The sequence below is a fragment of the Geotrypetes seraphini genome, chromosome 12 (assembly GCF_902459505.1).
Source record: "Geotrypetes seraphini chromosome 12, aGeoSer1.1, whole genome shotgun sequence".
Classification (NCBI taxonomy): Eukaryota; Metazoa; Chordata; class Amphibia; order Gymnophiona; family Dermophiidae; genus Geotrypetes; species Geotrypetes seraphini.
Genome location: NC_047095.1, coordinates 92,578,937 through 92,590,976, shown reverse-complemented (window position 1 = coordinate 92,590,976; position 12,040 = coordinate 92,578,937). Strand labels below are relative to the sequence as shown.

Genomic DNA, 12,040 nt, shown 5'->3' with positions numbered 1-12,040 from the left:
TGAGGCTGTAGCTCTAACCATTGCACCACAGACTCCCCAATATCTATCTTATCATTCCCTCTATAATTCCCCCACTTGAGCACTGTGTATTGATGCACCTTCTTGTCCAGTTTGTCTTGATTATAATCTTGATTCAGTTTGTCTTGATTATAATCTTGTCCAGTTTGTCTAGATTATAAACTTTTTGAGCAGGGTCTGTCTCTTCTGTGTTTTGATGTTCAGCTCTGTGTATGTCTTGTAGTGCTACAGAAATGATTAGTAGTAGTAGTAGGATTGGCCTGTCAGCTGCAGACCTCAGTCTGCTTCTCCTCCACTCAGGCAGAGCTTGATCCCCAATCTGGGGAGCGCTAAGAACCAAAAGCTGCCCAAAATACTGCGAAAAAGACCAAAAAATAAAGAAATATACAGACCAGGTCAGAAAGATCTTCCAGCTCGCGTGCAGAAGGAAAAACTAAAGGGGGCAGCAGAGCCCTCTAGTGAAGGAAGAGGTGTTAATGGATTCCTTCTGCCTGGCTCATGAGCATGGGGAGAAACCCTACTGTCCAGAATGACACACCTATTGCACTAGAAATACCTTTCAATGCTTAGAGGAATTCAGGCACTCCTTACTCCAATTTAGTACCTCCTCCCCACCCCATTTCTATCTCCTTTTTTGTACGACAAAAAGTTTGGGCTCCTTGCCTGCTGTGCTGCTCTCTCCACTGTTATCTGCACTTCAACAGGTAGGATTGGCTCTCTACTTGCCAGCAGCTCACTTCTTGGGTAGGTGAGGCACAAATCAATATTAAGTGCAAACTTGCCACTAATGTTTAATAGGCAGGGGTGGATACTACTGCCAGTTCTCTCTCCTTGCCATCATAGTCTGCAACTCACTGTCTGCAGCATTCTGTTTCCTTACGGACCATAGAAACAAAGTTATGTATACTGATGGATGGATAAACAGACAGATGAACGAATCCTCAAAAATGTCTAAAAAGATCTGAAATATGCACACATTTAGCATGCATATACCGTATTTTTCACTCCATAAGACGTATTTCACCATAAGAAGCACCCCAGATTTAGAGAAGGAAAACAAGAAAAAACCCCAATCTAAACCAAATTGTATACTAATATATACCCGACACCTTTAAATTCCGTCTCAGCCCCCCACCAATCAATCATCAATTTTACATACCCCCATCACCTTTAAATTCCATCCCAGCCCCCCGGCAGTACCTTTAAAATGTGGAGATTGGTGGCCGGCTGCCTGCTGATTGTTGGGGCCCGCAGCGCACAAGCGTACTAAGGCCTGGGCCCATGACACTTCCTAATTATTCCAGTCACTGGTGCTTCGCTGGACAGCTGCCTGCTGATTACCGGCATGTCGGGGCCAGTGGCGCACAAATGTGCTGCTGCATGGGCGCATGCCACTTCTGAATGGCTGCCTCAGTTCTCGTGAGGAGCAAGCAAGAACTGAGGCAGCCATTCAGAAGTGGCGCGCACCCACGCAGCAGCACACTTGTGCGCCCCTGGCTCCGTCATGCCGGTAATCAGCAGGCAGCCGTTCAGCAAAGCACCAGCGACCGGCACAATTAGGAAGTGTCGTGGGCCTAGGCATTAGCTTGCTTGTGTGCCATGGGCCTCGACAATCAGCAGGCAGCTTTCCACCGACCTCCACAATTTAAAGGTACCGCCCGGGTATGTGTGTGTGCGTGTGGTATATTCGCTTCATAAGATGCACCCTTATTTCCACCCACTTTTTCTGGGGGAAAAAAAGTACATCTTATGGAGTGAAACATATGGTAAATATAACAAACAATACAATAATTTAATTTTTGGAGGGTCATTTTCTTCAACACACACATAATTATTACAGTAGCAGAATATGCTGCAGGTAATTAAAGTAGCAGATCCAAAATATTGGGAATAGCTAATTTTTTAGGTCATGAGTCTGGAAGCAGTCTGGAAAAGTTAATTGTTTCAACTTCTGTAACTTTTATTTTTTCACATACAAGAATGGGGTTTGGACTGTCGAATCGCAAATTGTTTGCCCAAACAGAATTCATTAAACCTCTTTTTTTTTGTCGTTTCTGGTGACTTTATTCACCTTTTCCCAGAGACAGTCTTATATGTCCCACTCAGAAGCATCAAGAGCTTCTGCATTTCCACAGAAGTCAGAACCACAGTGATAATGTCAAGAGCATCAGCAGAGTAATACTAGGATCTAAAGGAGTTCAGGAACTTCCACAGTGCCTGTCCATGCTAGATTTCCCTCAGCCTTGCACAAGTTAGGAGGGGATCTTTAAGCAATTGAGGCTAATCATTCTTCTAGTAAAAAAGAAAGTCTGTCTACAGAAAATCCATAATTTTCTTTACCTGCCCAGTCCAAGAACTCTACGCAGTCCTGTTTGGCATATCGGAGTGCTATATCTCGTGCTGATTCACCCAGGAAGTTAACTGCTTGAATATCTGCTCCCAGTTCCACTAAGGTTTTCACTGCTTGTAAATGGCCCCAGGCTGCAGCATAATGTAGAGGCACATACCCTGCAAATTGAAGAGAAAGGGCAGACACAGGTTTTGTACAGCACTGTGATATTTACTGAATGGCAATATATAAAGCTTTGCAATAAACATAAACACATTGCTAGTCATTGTAATTGTAAGAAATAGAGACTATAGTGAAGCTTTGGTACTCCCAAACACATTAATCCATCATGAATGATGCTCCATACTAAGAGCATCAATAGATAAAATGTTTCCTTAGTAAATGTACAAATGTTTAAAAACTATGCTTGGGAATCTCTCCCATTTATAATATCTCCCAAGGATGCAGGTCAGTACAAAGTTTGGGAACACAGCAAAGGTTAACAAATGAGTCCAGTTCATAAAACAAATACCTAGTTTTGGGCCAACTGAATGTAAGGTCCGTCAATCCTGCTTTTCATCCATTTCATTGCCTTCTGGATCTTCACTGCAGATTGAATTCTCTCTGGGTGTCATTATAGACTCAACACTTTCATTTAATGACCATCTTAATTTTCTGGTAAAAAAATGTTTTTTTAGTCTCCATATGCTGAAGAAAGTGAGATCCCGTTTCCACCAACAACATTTTGTTGTCCTGGTACAATCTATCATTCTTTCGAGGTTGGATTATTGTAATTGGGTCTATTTAAGTCTAACCAAGAAAAGTCTTTAAAGACTTCAACAGATCCAGAATACTGCGGCTAGGTTGATCTTTGCAAAAAGCAAATTTGATCATGTTTCACCGCTTTTGTTAAAACTTTGTCGGCTCCAAGTAATCTCTAGGGTTTACTTGAAATGTGCCTGCCTAACATTTAAGATCTTGCATGGCACTCTTCCTCCTTTAATTCCTCTATCTTGGAATTCTGCGAGACCCGATATTACCAGATCTATCCAAAAGCTTAAATTATCTTTCCCCTCATTAAAAGGCGTTATCTATACTGGAATATTAGGGAAATCTCTTTACTTTAAAATCACTGAGCTTTGGAATAATTTTCCTGTCTAGCTGCGTAACCTGGGCTCTTTCCAATTATTTCATAAACATCTGAAAATGTGGCTATTCTCAAAAAAGTAAATTCAGCTGCTCTCTATATAATCACTAATTCTTATTATATTTTCCTTTCTCTAAAACTCTTGTAAACCGTGCCGAGCTCTAACTCTATAGAGAAGATGCGGTATATAAGCTTAAGGTTTAGTTTAGTTTCATACAAAGATGATATCTATACAGGTGGAATTAGTCAGTCATTTCCAACCAGGGTCATCCAGTACGGTGTTTCCCAAGTTGATCCTAGTGTACCCCCTTGACAGTCAGGTTTTCAGGATATCCTGAATGACCATCCATGCAAGAAAGAGATTTGCATACAATGCATATCCACTGTGGATATGCTGAAAACCCGACTGGCAAGGGGTACTCTAGGACCGATGGGAAACATCAAGTACTTAGGTATTATATCCAGCTATCTTGCGATTCTTTATACAGGGGTCCTTTTACTAAGGTGCACTAGACAATTTAGCATGCGCTAAATGCTAATGTGCCCATTATATTCTATGGATGTGTTAGCATTTAGCGTGTGCTAAATCGGATAGCGCGCCTTAGAAAAAGGACCCCTGTATAAAGAATCACAAGATGGCTGGATATAATACCTAAATACTTGAATTTAGAAGCTACTTGTAAACCCAGTCCAGTCAGTGCTGAAGTCTGAGTAATATATGCACACTGCAGAGCATGAATATTCAAGTAAACACCAAAAAGTCCAACAGGACAGAGAACCCACGGGTATAAAACAGTACAAAAGGAAGTGGGAACGGACAATGAACACTCCACTGAAGATCACTGATGTAAAACCAACTTGTTTATTTCATAAAAGGACACAAGCGGAAGCTGTGGACCCGACACAGCACTGTGTTTCAGCGTCTGAGAAACGCTTGCATCAGGAGTCACTAAACATAAAAACATAATACAACATATTAAAACACATCATATAGAAATTAAAAAAATTTTAATTTTTTTTTTTCTAAGCCATACAAGTAAATGAATACCAGAGGCCAATCAAGTAAATAAATAAATACATATAAATATAACGAATGACACATATATCAAAGATATATATATGTGACAAACAAAACATATGCCTAAAAATGAAACCAAACCTGTGGTGTATATGTTCACAGATGACAGGTCTGGGATAAAACAAAGCTGTGTAGTAAAAATATGGAAATAGGACTATCAAAATACCATATTTCATCAGGAGAAAAACTCTAAAAAACTACAGCATAACATAATATTTACATAAGACAATAAAAGAGCACAAAACATATAGCTGCATGAACAAACTTCAAAAGCTATTTGAAAGAAGTTTTGTAACAAGCTAGAAACCGTACAGGATGTTAATGCAGAAAATCTCAAGTGTATCACTACATAACTTTGTAACAAAATAGAAACTTTGTAGAATGTTAATACAGAGAATCTCGAGTGCAACATTTCATGCATTGTAAAACCTGAACTGAAGAAAGAGGAAGGTGAGTATAAAGAGAGATATGAAAAGCCACAGGTAAAGAGGAAAAAAGTAGAAAAGAAAAAGGGGCCAAGAGAAAAGAAGGAAAAAAGAGAGAGAAAGAAAAAAGAAAGGGAGGAAGAGGGAAGAAAAACCACACCAAAGGAAAATAAGCCAAAAGAACACAGAAGAATATTCAGCCATGGACCCAAATTCCTCATTCAATTCTAATCATTTTAGCAATGAGTTGATAAGAATTTTCATATAGATTAAGGTATCAACCACATCTAATGAAATGGTATGTGTTTTTCCTCCAATATGTATTCCCTTTTATCTGTGTGTGTTATGGGCTGCCAAAGGCTCAATAATGAATCAATCATTCTTTCCAGACTGGACTATTGTAATTCCATCTATCTAAGTCTAACCAAGAAAAATCTTCAAAAACTTCAGCGGATCCAGAACACTGCGGCTAGGTTGATCTTCGTAAAAAGCAAATTCGATCATGTTTCCCCGCTTTCTGTCAAAACTTCACTGGCTTCTGGTGATTTCTAGGATTCACTTTAAAAGTACCTGCCTAATTTTCAAGATCCTACATGGCATTCTTCCTCCCCTAATCCCACTATACTGGAATTCTTCAAGACCTGACACTACCAGATCTGCCCACATATTCAAACTATCTTTCCCCTCGTTAAAAGGTGTCATGTATGCAGGTAAGTTCACACCAGGTGAAGTTTACAGTGAACTGGCAAGACTCAAGGTGAACAAAGCTATGGGACCAGACAATTTGCACCCAAGAATGCTCAGAGAATTGAGCGATGTCCTGGCGAAACCATTGGCTGAGCTATTCAATCTCTCCCTAAGTAAGGGGAAAGTTCCCCTGGACTGGAAATTAGCTAATGTCGTTCCTCTGCATAAAAAGGGTTGCAGGGCAGAGGCTGCGAATTATAGACCGGTGAGTCTCACATCAATAGTGTGCAAACTCATGGAAACACTAATTAAAAGCAAATTGGACACGATCTTGAATGAAGGGAATCTTCGGGATCCCAGTCAGCATGGATTCACCAAGGGTAGGTCCTGCCAATCCAATCTCATCAGCTTCTTTGACTGGGTAACAAGAAAGTTGGACTTGGGAGAGTCTTTGGACGTCGTGTACCTGGACTTCAGGAAAGCTTTTGACAGTGTCCCACACCGCAGGCTGCTAAGCAAGATGGAATCGATGGGGTTAGGAGAGACACTAACTGCATGGGTCAATGATTGGCTGAGTGGCAGACTTCAGAGGGTGGTGGTTAATGGTACCCTCTCTAAAACATCGGAGGTGACCAGTGGAGTGCCGCAGGGCTCGGTCCTGGGTCCACTCCTTTTCAACATATTCATAGGGGATCTGACTCAAGGGCTTCAAGGTAAAATAACACTATTCGCCGATGACGCCAAACTATGTAATATAGTAAGTGAATGCAGTTTACAGAATTATATGGCGCAGGACCTGCTTACATTGGAAAGTTGGTCCTCAACCTGGCAGCTAGGCTTCAATGCTAAGAAATGTAAGGTCATGCACCTCGGAAGCGGAAATCCATGCAGGACGTACTTCTTGAACGGAGAAACTTTAACTAGGACTTCAGCAGAACGAGATTTAGGAGTAATCATCAGTGCAGACATGAAAACTGCCAATCAAGTGGAGAAGGCTTCATCTAAGGCAAGGCAGATATTGGGTTGTATCAATAGTAGTTTCGTCAGCCGAAAGCCTGAAGTCATAATGCCGTTGTACAGGGCCATGGTGAGACCTCATCTGGAGTACTGTGTGCAATTCTGGAGGCCACATTACAGTAAAGATGTGCGCAGAATTGAATCGGTTCAACGGACGGCCACCAGGATGATCTCGGGGCTCAAGGGTCTCTCGTACGAAGAGAGACTGAACAAATTGCAGCTCTACACTCTTGAGGAACGTAGGAAGAGGGGAGACATGATCGAAACATTTAAGTACCTCACGGGACGTGTCAAAGTGGAAGATGATATTTTCTTTCTCAAGGGACCCTCGGCCACAAGAGGGCACCCGCTCAAACTCAGGGGTGGAAAATTTCATGGCGACACCAGAAAGTATTTCTTCACAGAGAGAGTGGTTGATCATTGGAACAAGCTTCCAGTGCAGGTGATCGAGGCAGACAGCGTGCCAGACTTTAAGAATACCGTATTTTCACGCAAATAACACGCACCCGTATAAAACGCGCACACGTGTATAGCGCGCAGAAATCACGATGATAAGCACAAAAACTTTGGTATAACGCGCTCACGATTATACCGCGCATGCTGCCCGACTCTCCGTTCACCCCCCTGACTTCCGTGCACTGCCCCGCCTCTCCGTGCGCTGTCCCGACTCTCCGTTCACCCCCCCTGACTTCCGTGCACTGCCCCGACTTTCCGTGCGCTGTCCCGACTCTCCGTTCACCCCCCCCTGACTTCCGTGCACTGCCCTGAATTTCCGTGCGCTGTCCCGACTCTCCGTTCACCCCCCCTGACTTCCGTGCACTGCCCCGCCTCTCCGTGCGCTGTCCCGACTCTCCGTTCACCCCCCCCTGACTTCCGTGCACTGCCCCGCCTCTCCGTGCGCTGTCCCGACTCTCCGTTCACCCCCCCCTGACTTCCGTGCACTGTCCCCCCTTGAAGGTCTGTCCCCATCCTGAAAGCCTGATGCCCCCCCCCGACGTCCGATACATCCCTCCCCCCGAAGGACCGCCGACTCCCCAACAATATCGGGCCAGGAGGGAGCCCAAATCCTCCTGGCCACGGCGACCCCCTAACCCCACCCCGCACTACATTACGGGCAGGAGGGATCCCAGGCCCTCCTGCCCTCGACGCAAACCCCCCTCCCCCCAACGACCGCCCCCCCCCAAGAACCTCCGACCGCCCCCCCAGCCGACCCGCGACCCCCCCTGGCGACCCCCACGACCCCCCCACCCCCCTTCCCCGTACCTTTGGTAGTTGGGCCAGAAGGGAGCCCAAACCCTCCTGGCCACGGCGACCCCCTAACCCCACCCCGCACTACATTACGGGCAGGAGGGATCCCAGGCCCTCCTGCCCTCGACGCAAACCCCCCTCCCCCCCAACGACCGCCCCCCCCAAGAACCTCCGACCGCTCCCCCAGCCGACCCGCGACCCCCCTGGCGACCCCCACGACCCCCCCACCCCCCTTCCCCGTACCTTTGGTAGTTGGCCGGACAGACGGGAGCCAAACCCGCCTGTCCGGCAGGCAGCCAACGAAGGAATGAGGCCGGATTGGCCCATCCGTCCTAAAGCTCCGCCTACTGGTGGGGCCTAAGGCGCGTGGGCCAATCAGAATAGGCCCTGGAGCCTTAGGTCCCACCTGGGGGCGCGGCCTGAGGCACATGGTCGGGTTGGGCCCATGTGCCTCAGGCCGCGCCCCCTGGTGGGACCTAAGGTTTCTATGTAAATTAGGGAAATCCCTTTTCTTCAAATCCACTGAGCTTTGGAATAACCTCCCTGCTCATTCCAATTATTCCAAAAACATCTGAAAACCTGGCTTTTCTCCAAAACGTAAAGCTATCTATTTAAAATGTAAAGCTAGCTATCCTCTTCATAACCTCTAATTTCTTATTATGTCCTTCCCTCATTTATTGAATTACCTGTAAACCGTGTCGAGCTCTATCTTTATGGAGATGATGTGGTATACAAACTTAAGGTTTAGTTTAGTTTAGTTTAATCAATGCAAATATGAGAGGCAATAAGGGACAGCCATGATATGTGCCAAGTCTCAGTTGGAACGGGACAGTGGTGCAACTATTAGCAACAATTGAGGTTGAAGGTTTCAAATACAAGGCTTTAACCCATCTAAGAAAGATTTCCAAAAGTCAAATTTCTGTAGCACACTACACATATAGAACTAAGTTTAAGACTGCTTGTTTGGTCCTTAAGGCTATGTACAGAGAGAACTCTCAGGGACTAAAATCTCAAATGAAGGTTATATGTCCATGTTATAACTCCAGAGCACCCCAGCACTTTAAGCTGACCTTTCCTGCTCCCCAACAAGTCCACCAGAAAAAGTTGTTTGAGACCTTCGAATTTCAGGGTCCCAAAACCTGGAATCACCTATCATTGTATCTGCAACAGATCTCTTCCTACTACCATTTCAGGAAAATGTTAAAGACTTATCTCTTCTCTTTGCAATTTGCGTGATTGTCATTCAGTTGTAATTTATGAATCTTACTGTAATTTTACCAGAAAATTTAAGAATCTTAATGTAAGCTGCAATGAATCCTTGTAGAAATTTGTGGGATATAAGAAAATGAATGGTACGGCAACTCCTATCCTTTGACTTTTTCATTTCTTTTGCATCCTCATGTGAAGGAGACTGAAATGCTTTATGAAAATCCACATACAGTGGTGCCTCGCATAACGGACGCCTCGCACAGCGAACGCTGCGCATAACGAACTTTTTGTCTTGCTCCCTATAACGAACTTCGTTTCACACAACGAAGTCGCCCGAGGGGCCCGGGGGGGGGGCGGAACTACTCTCGCCGCTTCCTAATGTGAGCCGGGAACAGCAGCACCCTCCTGTCTGAATGCAGTGTTCCATCATCTCCCTCCACCTTACCTTAGATGCCGAGTTTTCTGGCTTTCTTTTTCGGCCAGCCACACACTTTCAAAGAGCAGCACATGCGCGCATGCTCTGTTGTTCAATCTTCTCCTCTGACGCAACCGGAAACCGGAAGTTGCAGGAGAAGAGAACATTGATCAACTCCAGCAGCTGCGCGTGCACAGCTTTTTGAAAGCGTGCGGCTGGGTGAAAAAGAAAGCTGGCAAACTCTGCATATAAGGTGAGGTGGAGGGAGGGAAATGTAGGGCTGCAGAACGAATTATTTTGTTTTACATGTATTCTTATGGGAAAACGCGTTTCACACAACGAACGTTTCACATAACAAACTTGCTCCTGGAACGGATTAAGTTCGTTGTGTGAGGCACCACTGTACACTCTTTTCTCCCGTTTTCATCAAGACACTCTTCCTATTCCTTCCCCCTCCCCCATGCTGACATATTACGTCTCTTCTAGTGTTAAGCAGAATGGCAGTCCTGAAGTTACCTCTTACAGTTTTTATTTCCAATGCCCAATCTGTCTTCTTAAAACCCCATCCAGACCAGTAGCAGGAGCTGTGTTAATAACATGTCATCTCCTGCTATTACAAGTCAGTTTCATAGTATGAGCCACGTAGATCTCCAATGGCAGCAGGAAATGATGTGCAATTTAGAGAATGACACGGGGATCATTTACTGTGGTAAACTGGAGTCACCACAGTAAATCTGCAGTAATGGGGACATTTGCAACTGGTTTACCGCAGGAATGGGGACAAAACCTTTCACCACCCCACGGGAATAGGGACAAGACCTTTCACCGCCCCAGGAAGCAGTGAAAAGTCTTGCTCCTGTGGTAAAAAAATTGCACCCTTCTCAGATTCATCATCTCCTCCCCAGCTCCTTTTGGGCCTATTTTACCTTCAGGAGCCAGCCATACCACGATGAAGACAGAAGGAACCCAAAACCAAAGCCTGAGACCAATATGATTTCAAGAATAAAATTACCAGAATATTTCAGATTTGAAATATGTATCATGCTAGAGCTGGTATTAGACATAACTGGGGACCGCAAAGCCCAAGCTGTGCTTCTTTACCTTCCAGCTGGCTTAGAGCTCTCTCTCTGACAGCTGGCTTAGGGCACTCCCCTAACACTATTCCTGCCATGTGTGACTGAAGTATTCTGTTAACTTGATTTTTCTATGTAGCATTCTGTAGTAATTTGGTTTGTTCAGTTTTCACAATAGTGGAGGGGATATTTGTGAAAGGGAGGGGAGACAGGGGGGTTTGTTGATCCTTGCTTTGTATTGTGTTTATAAAATGACAATTGTACAGAATATTGTCTCTTTTTATACTTTAATAAAATAAGTTCAGTATAAAATCATAACTATTCGAGGCTTGTGCGAGTGGGATCTGACAGTTTGTGGGGCGGGGATGGGGACTGAGCTTGTGGGGTGGGGATGGAGTCTGAGCTCACAGGGATGGGGCAGGGATGGAGACGAACTCAAAGGGATGGGGCGGGAATGGTGATAAATTTTTTCCCCGTGTCATTCTCTAGTGCAATTAATGCTGCTCTTGATATTGGACTGAGTGGGGATTTGAGAAGGAATTTCAAGTTGCAAGGAGGTAAAAACTGCTAGCTACAAGTCTACTGTGGTCAGCCTTAGTAGACAACCTTCAGATTGGGACAGTGGAAGGCACCCATTGAGCTTTAGTACCTGGCCTAAGTCATATTCCACTTCTATAAACAAGAAATGTTATTGTGACAAAACTGTATAACATGAGAGCTTCCGGATGGTGGCCAAGAACCAGATATACAAAAAGGGTCTCAGACAAATATTCTCACAGCCAAATGCTGCACCATAGCTTAAGAATCATTTAAATGTTCAAAAACAGGAACTGATAAGCAACGAATAATAATAATAATAACAACAAGAACCCAGATTTACCTCTAGTTGTTGAATCATTCAGATTCACATTGTATTTTGCAAATTCCTGAATTATGTTGCTATGTCCCAGCACACAGGCTATATGCACAGGGCTTCTCTCAACAATGTCATATTCTAGTAGTGGCTGAAGTACCTTCTTGTGGCGAGGATTTGCTACATCCATTAACAATTTCTGCAAGCCCTCTAAATCTCCCTTCAGTACACAACTCAGAATAGGGTTTGGAACATTCTGGTGCTCCATGACTTCCAGTCAGCTTTCCTGCGGAATACAAAACCAATAAAAACAATATTTTACTGGAGTTGTTATAAAGATACTTAAAAAATCTAAATGCCTACAACATGATATACTCCATATGTAAATATACACAAAATGTTAACCCCCAGTTCTGCAATATAGTATATGTAATGTCATGTGTCTTTGTGTTCCATTGGATACAACAGTGGTATTCAACCTAGTCCTCAGGGATTACCTGGCTAGTCGGGTATTCAGGATATCCACAATGAATATGGATGA

General features: G+C 44.2%; 1 protein-coding gene across 4 annotated transcripts in view; it reads right to left on the bottom strand.

Annotated features, from left to right (window-relative positions):
* Positions 1–12,040, bottom strand: part of ANKRD45 (ankyrin repeat domain 45) — a 105,426-nt gene that overhangs the window by 63,930 nt on the left and 29,456 nt on the right. For all 4 annotated transcript variants that reach the window (XR_004536555.1, XM_033915429.1, XM_033915430.1 and 1 more), the window contains exons 2-3: positions 11,527–11,785; positions 2,359–2,526 (exon numbers count right to left, since the gene is read on the bottom strand). Coding sequence is in view for 3 of the 4 variants with exons in the window: in XM_033915429.1 (XP_033771320.1) it covers positions 2,359–2,526; positions 11,527–11,767 (409 nt within the window). In the remaining variant the exon portion in view is untranslated. The remainder of the gene's footprint in view (positions 1–2,358; positions 2,527–11,526; positions 11,786–12,040) is intronic.